We start from the raw sequence: 21,545 nt of genomic DNA on the forward strand, positions 1-21,545 counted from the left end.
GGGTGCTCAAAAGTATATAAACACGCTCTTAAAAGTGACAGAGATAGCACTAGGAGATACGCGCCCTTTAAGAGTGACAAAGATAGTACCATAGTCAAACTCGCCTTAGCGTGTCAAACGAACTTAGTCAAAACGACGAGCAGTTTTCCATTTGTTAACTTTTTAACATTGCTCAAGGATCTTTCTGATTTTTATGTAAAATTCTTTAAGCAACATTCGACCGTGCTGGTTAGTTTGATCCTCAAGGCCGCAGTCACATAACGGATGTTTCCAGGGCAACCCGGAGGATCTCTATACCAATTTGACACCTGACGCGATCTGTTGGATGCGTAACCTGGATGTCGACTTAGCCACTGGTCCCACCGCGAGCTAGTAAACTATGAGCTATCGGCTATAATTTGTTCCCATAGTTGCGTATATATGGCAGCACCAGTCTCTCTAGCTATAACCAGGGGCGGCTCACTCCGCGATTCTATCGCCGCGCTACAAGTACATCCTGGCGGCCGCGAGTTCGCGGCCTACTCAGGGGTTGCGCGCGTTCTCACGGAATGCACGTTCGCACTTTCTATTGTTACTTTACGTCGCGAGGTTTTTTTTAAGCGATGTCCACGTGTGGAATGGCTAATAATACTTAGTTAAATAGACATATTGAATAAAATAAATACCATAAGACTATAAGACATTCTTACTTAGATCTACTACTGATTAAGTCCCACAGAAAAGTTCAATAAGGCTTGTGATGTTGGAACTTGAACAAAAATATATAAATACAGTATATATACCTAGAAAGTACCCAAGACTTGAATATAATAGTATAACATTTTATGTGAGTATTAATTCGTTTGGATCCATTGGTAACCCTATCACCGGACGCCGCGCACGTGCGGCTCGTTTCTTTGTAAGAATTTTGTAGGTATTTAAAAAGGCGGCATTTCGTGAACATCAAAGCAGTGGGCCTTCTGTACTTGTACTATTATATATTCTGTGCTATAACGTAATAAACCTGTAAAGGCTTCGTATAGGAGGTGCAAGCACCTACTGCTTGCCCTCAGAGTTGGTCAAAGACGCCTAGTCTTACAAAAATGGCAATTTTCTGTCAAACGTGACTTCTGCCAAGAAGTATTATATGAATCAAATATATGCTAAAAAAGTTTTTGCAAGACAATAGTGAACCCACAACTCTATAAAATATGCTTCTCTATCTTTTTCCAGGCATCAATGATCTCAAAACTGAAGCAGGCTTGCGGATTCGAGTACACGAGCAAATTACAGAGGATGTTCCAGGTATATATGATACACATTATTTATTTTACATATCTACTTATTATGCTACGATGCGGTCCCGGGTTCGAATCCCGGTAAGGGAATTTATTTGTGTGATGAGCACAGATATTTGTTCCTGAGTCATGGATGTTTTCTATGTATATAAGTATTTATATATTGTATTGTATGGATCTGAATGCTGGGCGACAAAGGTGGAGGATGAAAGGAGAGTGCACGTAGCGGAAATGAGAATGTTGAGATGGATGTGTGGAGTGACCAGAATGGATCGGATCAGGAATGAGTATATTAGGGGAAGTTTGAAAGTTGCGCCTATAACGGAAAAGATGAGGAGTGGCAGGTTGGCGTGGTACGGTCATGTAATGAGGAGGGATGAGTGTCATATAGGCAAAAGAATGTTGGAGATGAATGTTGATGGATGGAGAGGGAGGGGTAAACCCAAACAACGATGGATGGATTGTGTGAAAGAGGACATGAGAAAGAAAGATGTGAGTGTTGAGATGACGAGAGATAGGGGAGAATGGAAGAGGAAGACATGTTGTACCGACCCCACATAACGTGGGATAAGGGTTGGAGGAAGAAGAAGTATTTATATATTACTAGCTTTTGCTCGCGGCTTCGCTCGCGTTAGAAAGAGACAAAAAGTAGCCTATGTCACTCTCCATCCCGTCAACTATCTCCACTTAAAAAATCACGTCAATTTGTCGCTCCGTTTTGCCGTGAAAGACGGACAAACAAACAGACACACACACTTTCCCATTTATAATATTAGTATGGATATACATTGTTGTCTGAGTACCCACAACACAAGCCTTCTTGAGCTTACCGTGGGACTCAGTCAATCTGTGTAAGAATGTCCTATAATATTTATTTGTGAGTGTGCACGGGAAAACGTCCCACTTTGTCGATTGCTATAAAGCCGCTTTGTCAGTTTATTCATATTATAAAGATACGAGTAAATCTCGCCTTAATGGTAGCCGACAACGTGGGATGTTTTACGAAACACACTCACATTTATTTATTTATAATACAACTATCCCCTCCTAGGGTCTATTCTGTTTTTACAAGTGAAAATAACCAAATATACTAAAATTAAGGAAATGTATTACCAGAAATAGGTCTTATTTACTTTACAGTTCGGTAATAAATAAATAAATTAAATAAATAAATATTATAGGACATTTTTTACAGATTGACTGAGCCCCACGGTAAGCTTAAGAAGGCTTGTGTTGTGAGTACTCAGACAACTATATATGTAATATACTAAAACATATATACATAGAAAACATCCATGACTCAGGAACAAATATCTGTGCTCATCAAGTCATCACACAAATTGCCTTTACCGGGATTTGAACCCGGGACCCGGGTACCGGGGACCGGGGTAATGAGTCAACTATGTCTAAAATTGAAATGGTCATGTGTACTGTAAAACGTTGTACGATACATGTGCGAATAAGTAATTCCTTATTTATCGGACTTGTATTGTAATCCATACTATATCCATACTAATACTATAAATGTGAAAGTGTGTGTGTCTTTTTGTTTGTCCGTCTCACGGCAAAACGGAGCGACGAATTGACGTGATTTTTTAAGTGGAGATAGTTGAAGGGATGGAGAGTGACATAGGCTACTTTTTGTCTCTTTCTAACCCCCTACTTCCCAATAATGGGGGGGGGGGGGTTGAATTTAACACGAGCAAAAGCTACTACCAAAGACTATACTTCCGTATAGACAGATAAAGTCTAAGAAAAAAACGTACCTCAGTACCGAAAAAGGACCATACAGAAAAAGGTACAGTGGCCTAGATGGCATTACACGTTTGGGGTACGCTCAGCTAGATGGCGCTAATATTAATATTTTGACATTTTGACACATATCACCATCATATCACGCTATGAATATGGGCCAAATTGTCAAAACTGAGGTTCAAAAGTTTTAAGCCTGTGTCAAGAGATGGCAATCTATGCACTGTGATTACTGATTACACATTTTACTTTGACATAACTCTCTATAAAACTCTATCCTCTTTGCTACTACTAATATTTTTCTTTTTACAGGACATCGGCGTATCTAAAGACCTGAACGAGAACTTCCGAAAGCACATGTCGAACAGCTCCGAGCCGTCCCTGCACATCGACTTCAGCATACAAGTGCTATCCTCTGGCTCTTGGCCTTTCCAGCAATCTTCTTCCTTCCAGCTACCTACAGAGGTTAGTTTTTTTTTATTTAATTTTGGGGTTGCCTGTCTTGCGCTGCTGAAGGACCTCGCTCGCCGCTTCGGCCTTTAAGTCATACTCGAACTGTAAATTTTTATTTTCTCGCCGTTTTATATTGTTTTCATGAAATAAGTGGTATCAGTTAAAGGGATAGGATTCTATACAAAAGCTCGGAGTCGTCCCTGCACATCGACTTCAGCATACAAGTGCTATCCTCTGGCTCGTGGCCCTTCCAGCAATCTTCCTCCTTCCAGCTACCTACAGAGGTTAGTATTTTCTTTTTTGGGTTGCCTTCCTCGCGCTGCTGGATGCCTCGCTCGCGGCTTCGGCCTTTAAGTCATGCTCGATTGGCAACTTTTTTTTGTTATGTCATGTAATAGGTGGCATATATATAGAGCAGTTAAACATAACAGTAACAGTAAGCAGTGTTATATAACAGTAAGCGCTGGTAACCTAGTGGTAAGAGCGTGCGACTTTCGATCCGGAGGTCGCGGGTTCGAACCCCAGTTCGTACCAATGAGTTTTTCGGAATATATGTGCGAAATGTCATTTGATATTTGCCAGTCGCTTTTCGGTGAAGGAAAACATCGTGAGGAAACCGGACTGATTCCAATAAGGTGTAGTTTACCTTTCTGGTTGGAAGGTCAGATGGCAGTCGCTTTCGTGCTAGTGCCTACGCCAAATCTTAGGATTACTTGTCAAAGCGGACCCCAGGCTCCCATGAGCCGCGGCAAATGCCGGGATAACGCAAGGAGGATGATGATGATGATATATAACAGTTAAAGTATATTCTTCAAAAGACCTTTTGCTTTAAATCAAAGACATATAACACCGTAGACAGATAAAGTCTAAGAAAAAAACGTACCTCAGTACCATACAGAAAAAGGTACGGTGGCCTAGATGGCATTACACCTTTGGGGTACGCTCAGCTAGATGGCGCTAATATTAATATTGGACATTTTGACACATATCAAGCTAATAATATGGGCCAAATTGCCAAAACTGAGGTTCAAAAGTTGTAAGCCTGTGTCAAGAGATGGCAATCTATATACTGTGATTACACATTTTACTTCGACAGTAACTCTCTATAATGCTCGATCCTCTTTGCTTTAAATATAATGGTTTATTGTATTTTGGCTCAAAGGACTTGGATCCAGCCCAACTAACAAAAATTAGTCTTATAGTGGCTTATAATGCCAAAAATAGTACTCTTATAATAACCTTGTAAACCCTTTACAAGAGGGCATTTGGGCACACCTTATAAGGCCAAAAACCTTATATCCCCCTTGTAGTTGCTATATTATTAGCTTTCTTATCTTGTACGTGCTTTATTAAGGCATGCAATAAGAAAGTTAACCTTATAATGGCAAGAAAAATGCTTTTAAAAGGCTAATGTACTAATAAGAATCATATTTAAAGCTTTAATAAAGGCAATTATACTTGTAAGAATCATATTCAAAGCTTTAATAAGGGCAATAGCTCTTGTACACGTTTTGTGATCATCAGATACAAGGGAGTAAAACTCATAACGGCGAAACAGGATGCTGTTTTAAAAGTTTATTGTGCTTTTCGTAGTGATTTATGTGTACATCATCATCAAGTCATCCATTTTGCAAGTTAGTAAACGGTAAGTTAACATTTACATATTACAATTATTTGCTTATTTATTATGAAAACTGTGTGGGAATCCAATTTCATGGTGAAATGTGATATAAAATGTGTTGTATTATTAATGCGCCCTTGTATTTCAACGGTTTTGTACTAAAAATGCGGTTAATTAATTTTGACATGTCTTGAGCAAGGCTGTTATAAGAGTAAAAGCAGTAAGCACATCATTTACAAATACTCTATAAGAGTAAAAACTTTATAATAGCCACCGGTGTTACTTATGATTCGCCATTTTATATATCTAATTAGGGTTCCTTCTCACAATTAGTGAAATCTCGAACCTTACCATCTAGTTAAATATTTGTAACGGATACCAGTTAAAAATTCATAACGTTATCGTTAGAGAGCAGATTTCAGGTAGCGATTTAAATATTAATATTAATATGTATGGGAACATAAAAGTAAAACCCTTTTTGGATGCTTTTGTGAATATTGGGAAAAAATTATAATGATAATAAATAAAAATAAAAAAAATATTTATTTATACTTATTTCTTTAATATTTCTTCTGTGCATTGCACAGTAAAAACTTCTATTATGGCTCAAAGATTATAAAAATGAAAATAATTCGCTTCTTATATATATTTAAATTGAAAGTCCATTATCCATCCATACTAATATTATAAATGCGAAAGTAACTCTGTCTGTCTGTCTGTCTGTCTGTCTGTCTGTTACGCTTTCCCGCTTAAACCACGCAACCGATTTTGATGAAATTTGGAACAGACAATCTTTAGACCCTGAGACAGAACATAGGCTACTTTTTATTTCGAAAAAAAGGGATGAAGGGGTTGAAAAAGAGGTTGAAAGTTTGTATGGGATTTCTTAATTTTAAATGATAAAACCATGAAACTTTATATTTTAGCACTTGATAAGAAATCATTAAACATATATTTAAAGTCACATACAGGTCGAACGCGATTAATTAACATTATTTTTACCTTTAAAATAAACATGGTGGGAAATAAACATTAACTAAAAGCGGGTAGATTATATTTATTTGTCTACCCCGAACATTTATATAAATTAATATCGGGTAGTTTTGTGTTGTTTACATCTCCGGTGACATTTTGCTGGGACGCCAGTCTTCCGCGACCACGGCCAGTGCAACCTGGCCGAAACGTTGGGAAAAAAGGTAAAAATAATGTTAATTAATCGCGTTCGACCTGTATGTGACTTTAAATATGTGTACAAAGCGCGAGAACTTAAAGTGTTATATCATTAAACATCTTGATAAGGGATAGGGATAGGGATAGCGATAGGGATAGCGATAGGGAAAGCGATAGGGATAGCGATAGGGATAGCGATACGGATACGGATACGGATAATATGGGTATCGTTAGAGGGATACGGATAATCGGTCGGCGGTCTCTTACAATCAATGTGCTCTAAGACGATCGTTGTTTGCTTGCTTGAAGATTACGTTTGCGATAAGTATAAGCAAAATGTAAAAAATTGTAAGGGATAATAGAAAAAAGTACTTTTTACCCACCGATCATAGTGTCGAAATACGGGCTATGTGGGATGTTTATAAAGGTTTCCCCAGCGTATATAGAATTACCTACGCTGTGGTCGATGTGTAATATGTCTACAATCATTGCAAGCAAAAGTATTATGTGCAATCGAAATAATCGCAGATAAATATACCTACAGAGAAACCTACGGTCCCTACGGATCCAAATGAAAATCTTAATGAATACTTTTATTACGCGGGCGAAGCCGCGGGTAAAAGCTAGTTTAGAATAAAATACTTTTTTTTAAATGTAGTTTGTTGAAAAAATAACATTAATTTAATCTAATTATTCAGTAAAGCTTGTGGTGTGCGATGTAGGTAATAATAATCACTACATAGTATAAAACAAAGTCACTTTTTCTGTCCCTATGTCCCTATGTCCCTTTGTATGCTTAAATCTTTGAAACTACGCAACGGATTTTGATGCGGTTTTTTTTAATAGATAGAGTGATTCAAGAGGAAGGTTTATATGTATAATAACATCCATTAAATAGTGGAGAAGTACTGTTATTTTTGAGGTTTCTAATGTGATGTCGTAAATAATTACATGCGGGTAGATTATATTTATTTGTCTACCCCGAACATTTATATAAATTAATATCGGGTAGTTTTGTGTTGTTTACATCTCCGGTGACATTTTGCTGGGACGTCAGTCTTCCGCGACCACGACCAGTGCAACCTGGCCGAAACGTTGGGAAAAAGGTAAAAATAATGTTAATTAATCGCTTTCGACCTGTATGTGACTTTAAATATGTGTACAAAGCGCGAGAACTTAGTGTTATCTTGATAAGGGATAGGGATAGCGATAGGGATAGCGATAGCCATAGCGTTAGCGATAGCGATAGCGATAGGGATACGGATACGGATACGGAAACGGATACGGATACGGATACGGATAATATGGGTATTGTTAGAGGGATACGGATAATCAGTCGGCGGTCTCTTACAATCAAAGTGCTCTAAGACGATCGTTGTTTGCTTGCTTGAAGATTACGTTTGCGATAAGTATAAGCAAAATGTAAAAAATTGTAAGGGATAATAGAAAAAAGTACTTTTTACCCACCGATCATATAGTGTCGAAATACGGGCTATGTGGGATGTTTATAAAGGTTTCCCCAGCGTATATAGAATTACCTACGCTGTGGTCGATGTGTAATATTTCTACAATCATTGCAAGCAAAAGTATTATGTGCAATCGAAATAATCGCAGATAAATATACCAGAGAAACCTAAGGATCCAAATGAAAATCTTAATGAATACTTTTATTACGCGGGCGAATAATTACATGCGGGTAGATTATATTTATTTGTCTACCCCGAACATTTATATAAATTAATATCGGGTAGTTTTGTGTTGTTTACATCTCCGGTGACATTTTGCTGGGACGTCAGTCTTCCGCGACCACGACCAGTGCAACCTGGCCGAAACGTTGGGAAAAAAGGTAAAAATAATGTTAATTAATCGCTTTCGACCTGTATGTGACTTTAAATATGTGTACAAAGCGCGAGAACTTAGTGTTATCTTGATAAGGGATAGGGATAGCGATAGGGATAGCGATAGCCATAGCGTTAGCGATAGCGATAGCGATAGGGATACGGATACGGATACGGAAACGGATACGGATACGGATACGGATAATATGGGTATTGTTAGAGGGATACGGATAATCAGTCGGCGGTCTCTTACAATCAAAGTGCTCTAAGACGATCGTTGTTTGCTTGCTTGAAGATTACGTTTGCGATAAGTATAAGCAAAATGTAAAAAATTGTAAGGGATAATAGAAAAAAGTACTTTTTACCCACCGATCATATAGTGTCGAAATACGGGCTATGTGGGATGTTTATAAAGGTTTCCCCAGCGTATATAGAATTACCTACGCTGTGGTCGATGTGTAATATTTCTACAATCATTGCAAGCAAAAGTATTATGTGCAATCGAAATAATCGCAGATAAATATACCAGAGAAACCTAAGGATCCAAATGAAAATCTTAATGAATACTTTTATTACGCGGGCGAAGCCGCGGGTAAAAGCTAGTAGATTATAAACCACATGACATGTATTTAAAAAAATGCACTAGTCATATCCATATTAATATTTAAATCGCTACCTGAAATCCGCTGTCTAGTTATCATGTACTTGGCGCAAACCTTTGAAATTGCATTTTTGTTCGAAAGACCGTTCTTTTTAAACCAGTATTTTGGGGAACGCTTTGATAAAGGTTTGGTTCGATTAACCGGAATAGAACAAAATAAAACCGTGTAGTCCGCAGCATGTCAGGTAATACTGATATTTTCAATATTTCATTAGGAAGTTATACCTAGAATTTTCAATTTAAAACAAACTTGTGCTTCGGAATAGTTAATCTTCTGGTGCCTTATTTTATTACTTCCTATTGATTTATTGTAAATGCTGAGTCAAATACTCTATTTGATATTTATTATTATGGTTATTGTTACAGAATCTGTGGATGAGATACAAAGTCAGCCGTTTTTAGTGACGTGAAGATGACAACTCTTCTCCTCCTCTTAGTAAGTAAGTGCTATTGAAAACCACAGACGATTTCAGTACCGCCATCACAATGGACTTTGTGTCGATAACTATAAACAGCCTAGCCTAAGACTTCAAATAAATTTTTTTTTTTTATTACAGATGAACTACAAAACGGCACATATTCTGATGGAGAAAATCAGTCACAATCATTACTTACACCCAAAAATAAGCTCGGAGTGGTGGATCAAAAAACATGCAAAATCGAAGAGGACGCAGGAAATAGTTTAGGTTGTAAGAAAATCACACCAAGCAAAGATGGCGCTGATAATTCAAAACAAGAAAACGAAAATCAATATATCTTTTGTGAATTTGATAAAGACCTCGATAAAAGAAACTACTTATTATTTTGGAAATTTACTGATAGGTTAATTACAATTTCTACCACCGTGTAGGCGCTCTGAAGAATATATTAATATTTTGAAGTATGTAGACTCATTGAAACAGCAACATCGTGAGCAATAGAACTGAAAATATTAATCTTATAAAGTTACTTGTATCGGTTTGGTTTCGTTGCACATAAATAAATATTTTAAAAACAGTGAGTTTGTCTTTATTTGTCCTCAATTTTAATCTGTCTTAGTCCCAAAAGGACTACATATAAAATAGGTTTCTTCTTAAAATAGCCGAACATTGTATTCACTTATTCAGATCGTCCAACATGCACAATGATAATCCGCAATAAAAGATTTTTTTTTATTTCAGACCAAAGTCCATAAAGTAAGGAATACAATTTTGGAACTTATTCTAATAAAGTTAATCTTAAAAATTAATATTAGTAGGTACTGATGGATAAAAAAACTAAGTGCCTTGGTAATAGTCTCTTATACGCTCAGTTATGTATAATTGGCCACCTCCGAGTGCATGCTAGTCTGGTATAACCGGTGGACACTCCATTTAATAATGTAAACATTGTAAAACATGGAAACAATGGACCAGTTACATTTGCCCTCCAGTCGAGATCTGCCCCGCGGCCCCGCTGTATATACCTTAACATTTTTCACCGCAGAGCTACAGACACCTTAAATAAGAACAAAAAATATAATTATTAAGCTAAATCCAAACTCAATTCATCATTTAACACCTTCCTGTCACTGCTGCTTGCCTGCATATTCTTATAATTATTCCATAATGGCATCCTCTACGGAACCACTAATCGATAAGTTGGGATCAGATTGTTCACATTCGCTGGATTTTCAAAATGACGAATCAAGTTTTATAAAAACTTTTAATACGACACTTTCAAGAATAATGCCTTTATAATTATTGTATAAGAGAAAATGTATTGCTTTAATTCTTTTAAACACTTTATAAAATGCTATAATTTGTTTGCTGGATAGACGTTTTATAATATGCTCCTATGAGGCATAAAGCATCATAGTTATCTTATGCATTACTTTTATAAGAATAATTGGCCATAACAAAAGCTTTTATAGTGCTTTGAATATTATACAGCGAAAAGGCATTTTAAATGGCTTCTATAAGAATACATATTTTTAAACCCTTATTGCAGTCATATAAATTGGACTTATTAACGTGTACATGGCCAAGTTATAAGAGTAAATGTACTATTGGCCAAATCCTCTTATAATGAGCTACTATAAGAGTAAATATTTTTAAACCCTTATTGCAGTCATATAAATTGGACTTATTAACGTGTACATGGCCAAGTTATAAGAGTAAATGTACTATTGGCCAAATCCTCTTATAATGAGCTAGTATAAGAGTAAATATTTTTAAACCCTTATTGCAGTCATATAAATTTGACTTATTAACGTGTACATGGCCAAATTATAAGAGTAAATGTACTATTAGGCCAAATTCTCTTATAATGAGCCGCTATAAGGAACTCTGGCATAATGAATGCTATTTTAAAACTACTATGAGTGTTTAGCCCTTATAGATTGATTTTATAAGGATATTTTGTTTGTTGGGAGGCCACAATTATTATATAATTTAATGTTGCACCGCCTACAATTTCTCTGTTTTTCCCGAAGGTTGACTGGTAGAGAATGCCTTATAGCATTAAGCCCGCCTTGTGTACAATTGTATTTTCTTTGTGCAATAAAGATTAAATAAATAAATTATAAAAAAAAAGTTTATTGTATATATGTTTGTTTCACAGAACTTAATTTAGATAGAAGAAACAAATTCATATATTTGTATAGGGGCCGAGCGTGTCAAATTTTGTACTGAAGTTGATTCTTGCCTGTAATTTTAAATATGTCTCAGGCTCTTGATTGTTCATAATTTTTGTGTTGTTGCAATTGAATATCGCGTAACGAGGCATTTTTTATGTTTTGGTTGACTTCAACTTACAAAAATTGACGCCCGAAAGCTGCAAGCTGCGAGTAAAGACGGACAACTCAGTGGATTTCACTGAGTTCATTTGACACGCTAAAGTCGCCGTCAATGGAACTTCCAAACAATGTAAACAAACGGCATCACATGGTTTTGTCACTGTTTCTCCTTGAATTCTCACACTACCTCATTAAACACCACTGAAACCATACATTACTGAAACGGTCCTATTATCGTAACATGCAAAACCTTATATTAATAACTTAATCTGGAGATTTCATTAAAAACTTGAAATGGTTAAAAGTTAGGTTATTATGACGAAATAATAATGACGTTATTGTTTCTTTTAAGTTCTACAACTGTCTATGATGGATAGGGCTGGGACTAAAGTTGCCAATATTGTAAAGCCAGCTACACGCTACCCAACTCACGCTCTATACCAAAACCACGTAGTTTAGTTCTAAGTAGATACGTTTGCTTGATCTATGGTATATATGACATCTGTGGTTTGTTTGTTCCTCAGCTCGAGCGTTCCGTGTCGCGTTTCACAACGTTCTACTCGTCGCAACACTCGGGCCGCAAACTCAACTGGCTCTACAACATGAGCAAGGGGGAGCTAGTCACCAACTGCTTCAAGAATAGGTAAAAACATATTAAAGTATAAAAAAATCCACGCTAACTGTACAAAAAAAAACATTTTTTCTGATAACTATTAACTACAGATTGTGTAAATGTTAGTTTTATAAAACCAGAAATTACAGTTATTAAATAAAATTTGTTCAATAGTTAACATAAAGTCTAAAACACCGTATAAAAGTATTAAGTGTTCTGCAAATTTTGAGATTTCGACCTTTAGAAAAAAACGTACTCCAGAAAAAAAGAACTTTTTTCACGGCTTTTTTTTTTCATGTTTTTTTCAAGCAAAAAGAAACCGTTTGCAACCCTAGGCTTGATAACTTTATTAATGAATAAGGGGGTAAGTCTCTGTAGTCTAGTCTTGATTATGTAACCTGTTTCAGATACACGCTCCAAGCCAGTACTTTCCAGATGGCAGTGCTGCTGCAGTACAACGAGAACACAGCGTGGAGCGTACGCCAGCTAGAGCAGCACACTGGTATCAAGGGGGACTTCCTAGTTCAGGTATTATTGCAGCAGAAATAGATTTTTCCCCTCACTAGCTCGGAAACACGTGTTTTGTCCTTTAATACCAGCGGGTAAAAACGCATGTTATCCACTAGTGGGTAAAGTAATTTGCCCTTTAATAAAAGTCAAATTAACTGCTTCAAAGTTGATAAAAGTAGGTGAATCTAGTAATAAAGATGATTTACCACCTGTAGAACTACTGGAAGCAGTAATAAACGCATTTTTTGCGTTGTAGTTTCCTCGCTGTAGTAAGGGGAAAAGTTTTGTGTTACACTCGGGTGCAAATGTATTTTACTTCTCGTGTGTTAAAAAACTCGCAAGTTCAGGATTCTATTCTCGAACCACTCGCTTCGCTCGTGGTTCAACTATAGAATCCTTTCACTTGCTCGTTTTTCAATTCCACACTCGGCGTTAAAATACAACTTTGCCCCCTTGTATAACAAATAAGTCAAATAACTATTATCCTCGTGCTACTTAACGGACTCGCAGCCTCGGCCTTTAGGTCATACTTGTCATACTCATCATCATCATCCTCTTTGCGTTATCCCGGCATTTGCCACGGCTCATGGGAGCCTGGGGTCCGCTTTGACAACTAATCCCAAGATTTGGCGTAGGCACTAGTTTTTACGAAAGCGACTGCCATCTGACCTCCCAACCCGAAGGGTAAACTAGACCTTATTTGGAATTAGTCCGGTTTCCTCACGATGTTTTCCTTCACCGAAAAGCGACTGGCAAATATCAAATGACATTTCGCACATAAATTCCGAAAAACTCATTGGTGCGAGCCGGGGTTCGAACCTGCGACCTCCGGAACGAAAGTCGCACGTACTTACCGCTAGGCTACCAGCGCTGTGCCATACTTGTCATACTCTTCGGACAATATGTCAAGTTCTATTTTTCAAACTGTCGTTCATTTTTTTTTAAACGATTACATACAGAAAAAGGTACGGTGTTTAGATGGCATTACACCTTAGCGGTACGCTCAGCTAGATGGCGCTAATATTATTATTTGACATTTAACATATCAAGCTAAGAATATGGGCCAAATTGTCAAAACTGAGGTTCAAAAGTTTTAAGCCTGTGTCAAGAGATGGCAGTCTATGCAGTGTGATTACACATTTTACTTCGACAGTAACTCTCTACACCCTGTTTTTATTGAATTCCGTTAACTTTAAGGGAAGGTTCTTTAGATCAAATACAATTAATTTCTCTAAGAAACTAGCGTATTAACTCTTACGGTTATCGAGTTATTAAGAAAATAAAGATAATTACTGATCACGTGTGTGACAGCCTTTGCCAATTCCCAATGTTATTTGTTTTGACATGTGCCATCAATCACTTGACACTAACTTGAATGTTATTCTTAAGGGCCTCTCACACTCATAAATTCATTTATTATGTATTTTTTTGCGAATTTAACTAAAACTGATATACAGGGTGGTTCCTGACGATTTTTTTTTATACTACGTCGGTGGCAAACAAGCATACGGCCCGCCTGATGTAAAGCGGTCACCGTAACCTATGGACGCCTCCAACTCAAACAGTGTCACATGCGCGTTGCCACCCCATTAGAAACTTGTACATTCCCTTTTGATGTGTTAAGTACACAGCAAAAAAGGAGTGTACAAGTTCTAAGGAGGGTTCAGGTTGCCTCAAAGGACAATAGACGGAACAAGTTAGTTCCGTAAGTCCTCCCGTCATCAGCACACCGCACCCTCGTTGAGCTCTGGCAGCCTTACTCACGCTATTTGGCTGCGGTCTTCGTAATTTAACGGAAAACAAAAAAATACGGTGTATAATACATACTCGATCCTCTTTGGTCACACTATACTGTCAACTTATTCCTCGCAACTTATTGCCTGTGTGGTGACGGGTTAAGAATTCCACCACCCCCTTTGTTCCCGTGGGTGTCGTAGAAGGCGACTATGGGATATGGGTTCAATTGTGGCGTAGGCGAGAGGCTGGCAACCTGTCACTGCAATGTCACAGTTTCGTTTTCTTTCAACCCCTTATTTGCCAAGAGTGGCACTGAAGCTTTAGTAGTTTCATCTGTTCTGCCTACCCCTTTATGGGATACAGGCGTGATTGTATTGATTGTATGTATGTTATTCCTCGCAGGTGCTACAAATCCTTCTCAAAGCCAAGCTACTGGTCTGCCAAGAAGACGAGACTGAGCTCACTGAGTCCTCGATCGTTGAACTCTACCTAGGATATAAGAAGTAAGTAATCGTTTTATTGCTCACCAGTTGGCGCCACTGTTGAGTAAGGTCACATCTCAGACACTGGCAATCAAATACCGGGTGCCCGGTAATTAATGGATAACCTTTTAACCACCAAGAGGGCACCTTATACTGAACATTTTTATATTAAAGGAAAAAATGGAAAAATTTACGCTTCCGGCGGGACTTGAACCCGCACCATTTTTGCAATCCGTGCAATGCTCTTACCAATTGAGCTACGGAAGCCACGCCGGACCTCGCAAATCTTTCCATGCCTTTCCTTTTGTACACACGTCTTGGGGTGACGTCTAGCGCCATCTACCGACAGACTATTACATCTTGTAACGGCACTGGAGTCTCAAGTTATATTGAGAATTCACCAGTAACAATGTGCTAACCCATACTAAATTAATTTTTATTAAGCAGAAACGTCTGCTAACGATTCTAAACATCACATTTTCCATTTTTTTCCTTTAATATAAAAATGTTTAGAATCGTTAGCAGACGTTTCTGCTTAATAAAAATTAATTCACCTTATACTGGTCCAGAAAATCGACATCAAAATTTAGTTCACTTTTTAAAATTTTAGGTATAGAACGTCAACCAAATCTTGTCACTAGAAAAAGGCGGCAAATTTGAAAAATCGCGGGCTAGCAACACTAGTTTTGAAAATCGGTGGAAGTTCGCGTGTCATTTGTATCTTATCTGTGGAAATCACCACCCTACCAAAAAGAGAAATAACTAGCACATATCCGTCCCTTTTTATTACATTATCTAATTCGTAAGGAAGGAGGGAGCCCCTTGTGGCTGTTCGACGTACATTGCTGGTTTTTGTTCGTTTCATAGGGATACCATACTTTAGTTTGATATACATTGCTACTGCCAAAATTTGGTTGACAGGCTATAGTATTAAAATTTTCAAAAGTTTGAAAATCTCGAAAACCAGGCGACTTTTACTAAACCTTAAAGTCGATTTTCTAGACCAGTATAAGGTGCCCTCTTGGTGGTTAAAAGGTTGTCCATTAATCACCGGGCACCCTGTATATGAAAGAGGCGCGTTCATAGCACACAGTCTAAGCTAGTGTAGGTGAACGCGTACCATGCTTGTATGAGTGAGATCGAATGTTCGCGTTTTTGGACAGGTGGTAACTATGAGGTAACCGAGAGGGGATGGGCGGCACTTTCAGCGTAGCGGGAGTAGCCATAGTGGCGCCACAGAAAAAATATTTCTTTTAGCTTTCGATGATACTTTTAGATGGCGTTAAGTATCACTTTTGACATAGATTTATGGCTCGAAAGTGACATTAGACCAGGGGCGGCTCACTCCGCGATCCTTTCGCCGCGCTACAAGTACATGCCGGCGGCCGCGAGTTCGCGGCCCATTCAGTGGCGACGACCTTCGCGCGGCGCAATAGAATTTAATGTCGTCTGCACGCGTGCGGTCCGTTTGTTGATGTAGGTAAGAATTTAGAATGGCGGCGTTTTGTGAACATCAAAGGAGTGAGCCTTCTGTACTTGTACTATTATATATTCTGTGACTAGACGCCAATCTACAAAGTACAAATAATCGATGGCAACAAGGCATTTTTTTTGTGGCGCCATCTATGTGTGGTGTAGTGTATGCACGTTCTTAAGAGGTCGCATTTTAATATCGTCACTACTTTAAAAAAAAACTTGTATCTTCGTCTGTCAATGAAAAGAAAATTGTAGTAAGTATGTATGGAATGCGTATAGACTTACTGCGTTTTAACTTTGAGGAGCAGCGTGAGATACGAGATTTTTTCAAAGTAGTGACGATACATGGGATGGTACGAGTATGATCTTCTTATACATATTTAATCTGTGCTGTAACAGACTTTTTGTTAAGTTCTGTTTAGAAAAGTTCAATATTCTTTTCCCCTCACTAGCTCGGAAACACGTGTTTTGTCCTTTAATACCAGCGGGTAAAAACGCATTTTATCCACTAGTGGGTAAAGTGATTTGACCTTGAATAAAGTCAAATTAACTGCTTTAAAATTTATAAAAGTAGGTGAATATAGTAATAAAGATGATTTACCACCTGCGGAACTACTGGAAGCAGTGATAAACGCATTTTTTGCGTTGTAGTTTCCTCGCTATAGTGAGGGGAAAAGTTTTGTGTTACACTCGGGTGCAAATGTATTTTACTTCTCGTGTGTTAAAAAACTCGCAAGTTCAGGATTCTATTCTCGAACCACTCGCTTCGCTCGTGGTTCAACTATAGAATCCTTTCACTTGCTCGTGTTTCAATTCCACACTCGGCGTTTAAATACAACTTTGCCCCCTTGTATAACAAATAACTATTATTAATATTGTTATTTTGTTTATTGCAGCAAGAAATTAAGGGTGAACATCAACATCCCCCTGAAGACAGAGCTGAAGGTGGAACAGGAAGCCACACACAAACACATCGAGGAGGACAGGAAGATGCTCATACAGGTATGTCACACACACAAACACATCGAGGAGGACAGGAAGATGCTCATACAGGTATGTCACACACACAAACACATCGAGGAGGACAGGAAGATGCTCATACAGGTATGTCACACACACAAACACATCGAGGAGGACAGGAAGATGCTCATACAGGTATGTCACACACACAAACACATCGAGGAGGACAGGAAGATGCTCATACAGGTATGTCACACACACAAACACATCGAGGAGGACAGGAAGATGCTCAAACAGGTATGTCACACACACAAACACATCGAGGAGGACAGGAAGATGCTCATACAGGTATGTCACACACACACAAACACATCGAGGAGGACAGGAAGATGCTCATACAGGTATGTCACACACACACACACACATTTTTTTAGGGTTCCGTAGTCAACTAGGAACCCTTATAGTTTCGCCATGTCTGTCTGTCCGTCCGTCCGCGGATAATCTCAGTAACCGTAAGCACTAGAAAGCTGAAATTTGGTACCAATATGTATATCAATCACGCTAACAAAGTGCAAAAATAAAAAATAGAAAAAAATGTTTTATTAGGGTACCCCCCCTACATGTAAAGTGGGGGCTGATATTTTTTTCATTCCAACCCCGTGTGATATATTGTTGGATAGGTATTTAAAAATGAATAAGGGTTTACTAAGATCGTTTTTTGATAGTATTAATATTTTCGGAAATAATCGCTCCTAAAGGAAAAAAAAAGTGCGCCCTCCCCCGTTTAAAAAATATGAAAAAAATCACAAAAGTAGAACTATATAAAGACTTTCTAGGAAAATTGTTTTGAACTTGATAGGTTCAGTAGTTTATGAGAAAAATACGGAAAACTACGGAACCCTACAATGAGCGTGGCCCGACACGCTCTTGGCCGGTTTTTTTTACGTGGGACACCTTACACAAATCAACCTAGCCCTAAACTAAGCAAAGCTGTACTATGTGCGCTAGGCTGTCCTTTTCGCACTATTTGTAGGTGAGATAGAGACGCATCGATGCGATAAAATGTATCAATTATTTATTTATTATTTGTTCCATTGTGTATCCCAGGTGTTCAATTCATTGAGAGAGTAACGTCGTATCGAACCGATAGATGGCGCCACCGTTCGCTATAAGTCACACCGCCGCGATGTTGGTACTCCCCCACAAAGATGTGCAAACAGCGGACTTAATGCCAAAAAGCATTATCTAACAGTCAACCATAGGGTCCAACAGAGATAACTATTTCAACATTCATATTTTGAATACATTTTATACATTCTTTGTTTCAGGCGGCGATCGTCCGAATAATGAAGACCAGAAAGACTCTGAAACACCAACATCTCGTGGTAGAGGTGCTCAACCAGCTCTCCTCGCGGTTCAAGCCTCGCGTCCCCGTCATCAAGGTACACACCCACCCTGTATATACACTGTGTTTTTATTAAATTCCGTTAATTTTAAGAGAAGGTTCTTTAGATACGACTCTCGCCGCTGTTCGAAATCGCGCGCGGGTTTCTCGGGCCTACCCGAGACTCAAACAACTGTGGCGTGCCTCGCGCGCGCTGCGTTGTTGTTTTTGTGACTTACCGCTTGCCGCTGCCGCAAGACGCCTTGTCGTGGCTAAGCCGAAAAGATATTGTATTTTATTATGAGCGTTTTGAACCCGAAACCGTTATTTACTGAAAATTGAAGTGTACTTTCGCGTATGTAATAATGTTTTTAACCCAATTTTTGTAATAGTATTTATTCTTATTTATAGTCTTAATTTTTTTCTGAGTGTTTATTTATATTAAGTTTCATTTAACTAGCCATAAAATAAATGTCCTGTATTTAATTATCGCACATATTTCCTTGTACAAGACGTAATTGACTAATTAAAGCATTCTATGCGCCTTAGAGTCATATTCAACAGTCAAAAACATGCTTTTAAATATGAGCCGCTCCTAGGCCCTAAAGTACGTGGCATGGCTAGCGCCCGCGCGCGTTTCCCGCGCAGCCCAGCCGCCCCGCACCGCCTTACGGCCCAGCCACGACATTGGTCTAAGCGCGACAGCGGTGAGCGGCAGCCATACGTGCGAATGAAAAGTCCTATCGTTGTGTCTCGCTCGAATGTATGGCCGCCGCTCGCCGCTGTCGCGCTTAGACCAATGTCGTGGCTGAGCCGTTAGACCATTGTCGTGGCTAGGTCGTTAGCCATTCATGAAAAGTGGCCGCTCCAACGAAGTTGTCGTCGCATAACTTCGATCCCACCTACTTTGGCTCTTCGCAAAACTTCGGTTACGCACCAGGGCTCGGATACCGGTTAAATATTCAAGATTTTTGCATGTATTTAATTATAAATGTAAAGATAAGCCACTCGTCTTGGCTAACAATCTAGAAAAGATCTAAGCATGTACTGATTAAATTTATTAGAAAGAAATAAACAGTTCAAATTTTAAATTGAAGCACTGAAGCTTTAGTAGTTTCATGTGCTCTGCTTACCCCTTTATGGGATACAGGCGTGATTGTATGTACAATACAATACAATACAATACTCTTTATTGCACACCTTGATAAAATACAACAATACAAAACAAGGAAGAAACACGAACAAAGGTAAACAACAGGCGGTCTTATCGCTAAAGAGCGATTTCTTCCAGACAACCTTAAGTATGTATGTATGTATGTAAATTTTAATTTTTTTTTTAAACCGTTATCATGTACTTGCGGCAAAACCATTAAATTTCGTTTTCGCTCGAAAAACCGCTATTTTTAAACCGGTTTTTAGGGGAACGTTTTCATAAAGGTTTCGTTCGATTAACCGGTTTAGAACACAATAAACCGGTTTATTCCGCAGCATGGATAGGTAATACTGTTCTGACCAAACAAAAAAGTCGCTGCGTGAACGTAAATATTTACGCGGCGCCGGTGCGTTTCGCCGCTCGTCGAATAAACCGGTTTATTTCGGTTAAAATAAAGTTCTCATAACGTTCGCGTTCTTTACCAAGGCTTGGAACCGGTTTATTTTTTACCGGTTCAAACCGGTTTATTTCGATTTTACTCCGAAATTTTTAAAGAACGCGAACGTTATGAGAACTTTATTTTAACCGAAATAAACCGGTTTATTCGACGAGCGACGAGACGCACCTAAATACCTACGTTCACGCAGTGAGTTTTTTGTTTGGTTCGAACAGTATTACCTATCATGCTGCGGAATAAACCGGTTTATTTTGTTCTAAACCGGTTAATCGAACGAAACCTTTATGAAAGAGTTCTCCTAAAAACCGGTTTAAAAATAGCGGTTCTTCGAGCGAAAACGAAATTTAAAAGGTTCGTCCTCAAGTACATGATAACGGTTTGAAAATTTAACCGGTATCCAAGCTCTGTTCTTTACAAAGTTCGGAGTAAAACCGAAATAAACCGGTTTTAACCGGTAAAAAATAAACCGGTTCCGAGCCTTGCTACGCACGACATAAAGGTGCACTTTTTGAGTATGAGAAGTGAAAATACCTATTTTTTTTTTCAGAAATGCATCGATATCCTGATAGAGAAGGAATATCTGGAACGCACTGAGGGAGAAAAGGACACATATAGCTACCTGGCGTGATCACCACACCTGTATATGAATTAATGAATATAACAATATTAATGTCATGCTGTTTCATTTATTTCATCACCTGCTCAAAATACAAATTGAACACAGAACTAGATTTAGGCACTGGTCCCATCGCGAGCTAGTAAACTGAGCTTTTGGCTATAAGCAGGGGCGGTTCACACCGCGATTCTATCGCCGAGCTATAAATACATGCTGGCGGCCGCGAGTTCGCGGCCCATTCAGTCGTGACGACCTTCACGCGGCGCAATAGAATTCAATGTTCGCGTGCGGTCCGTTTGTTATTGTAGGTACGAATTTAGAATGGCGGCATTTTGTGAACGTCAAAGGAGTGAACCTTCTGTACTTGTACTATTATCATACTATTATATATTCTGTGCTATAAGGCCATTTAGACGGCGTGCGAACTCGCATGCGATTTTAGTTACATTGCGGGCTGTTGTGGTGACATACAATTTTGCACAGCCATCAAATACCCCAATCTAATAAAATTCGTATGCGAGTTCTCTTACCGTCTAAATGGGCTCTAAAAAAGAACAAAAGATACTCATTCCCCCGTAAATAAAAGAGACACAGCGATGTTTATAGTTACTCGCCCAGCGGTGAGCTATC

General features: G+C 38.5%; 1 protein-coding gene and 1 non-coding gene across 5 annotated transcripts in view; one reads left to right on the top strand and one right to left on the bottom strand.

Annotated features, from left to right (window-relative positions):
• Nucleotides 1–20,974, top strand: part of LOC125238688 (cullin-1) — a 49,661-nt gene extending 28,687 nt beyond the window's left edge. For 3 of the 4 annotated variants that reach the window (XM_048146087.1, XM_048146086.1, XM_048146088.1), the window contains exons 15-22: nt 1,213–1,284; nt 3,342–3,494; nt 12,052–12,170; nt 12,548–12,668; nt 14,790–14,890; nt 17,242–17,347; nt 18,634–18,747; nt 20,847–20,974. In XM_048146087.1, coding sequence (XP_048002044.1) covers nt 1,213–1,284; nt 3,342–3,494; nt 12,052–12,170; nt 12,548–12,668; nt 14,790–14,890; nt 17,242–17,347; nt 18,634–18,747; nt 20,847–20,927 — 867 coding nt within the window. In that variant the 3' untranslated portion in view covers nt 20,928–20,974. Of the gene's footprint in view, nt 1–1,212; nt 1,285–3,341; nt 3,495–3,688; nt 3,767–12,051; nt 12,171–12,547; nt 12,669–14,789; nt 14,891–17,241; nt 17,348–18,633; nt 18,748–20,846 lie in introns of all 4 variants that reach the window. The other variant, XM_048146089.1, reaches the window with a different exon arrangement.
• On the bottom strand, nt 15,063–15,136 carry Trnas-gga. The gene has a single exon. It is a non-coding gene; the product is annotated as a tRNA-Ser (tRNA).
• Nucleotides 20,975–21,545: the final 571 nt, after the last annotated feature.

Source organism: Leguminivora glycinivorella, chromosome 24, assembly GCF_023078275.1.
Source record: "Leguminivora glycinivorella isolate SPB_JAAS2020 chromosome 24, LegGlyc_1.1, whole genome shotgun sequence".
Taxonomy (NCBI): domain Eukaryota; kingdom Metazoa; phylum Arthropoda; class Insecta; order Lepidoptera; family Tortricidae; genus Leguminivora; species Leguminivora glycinivorella.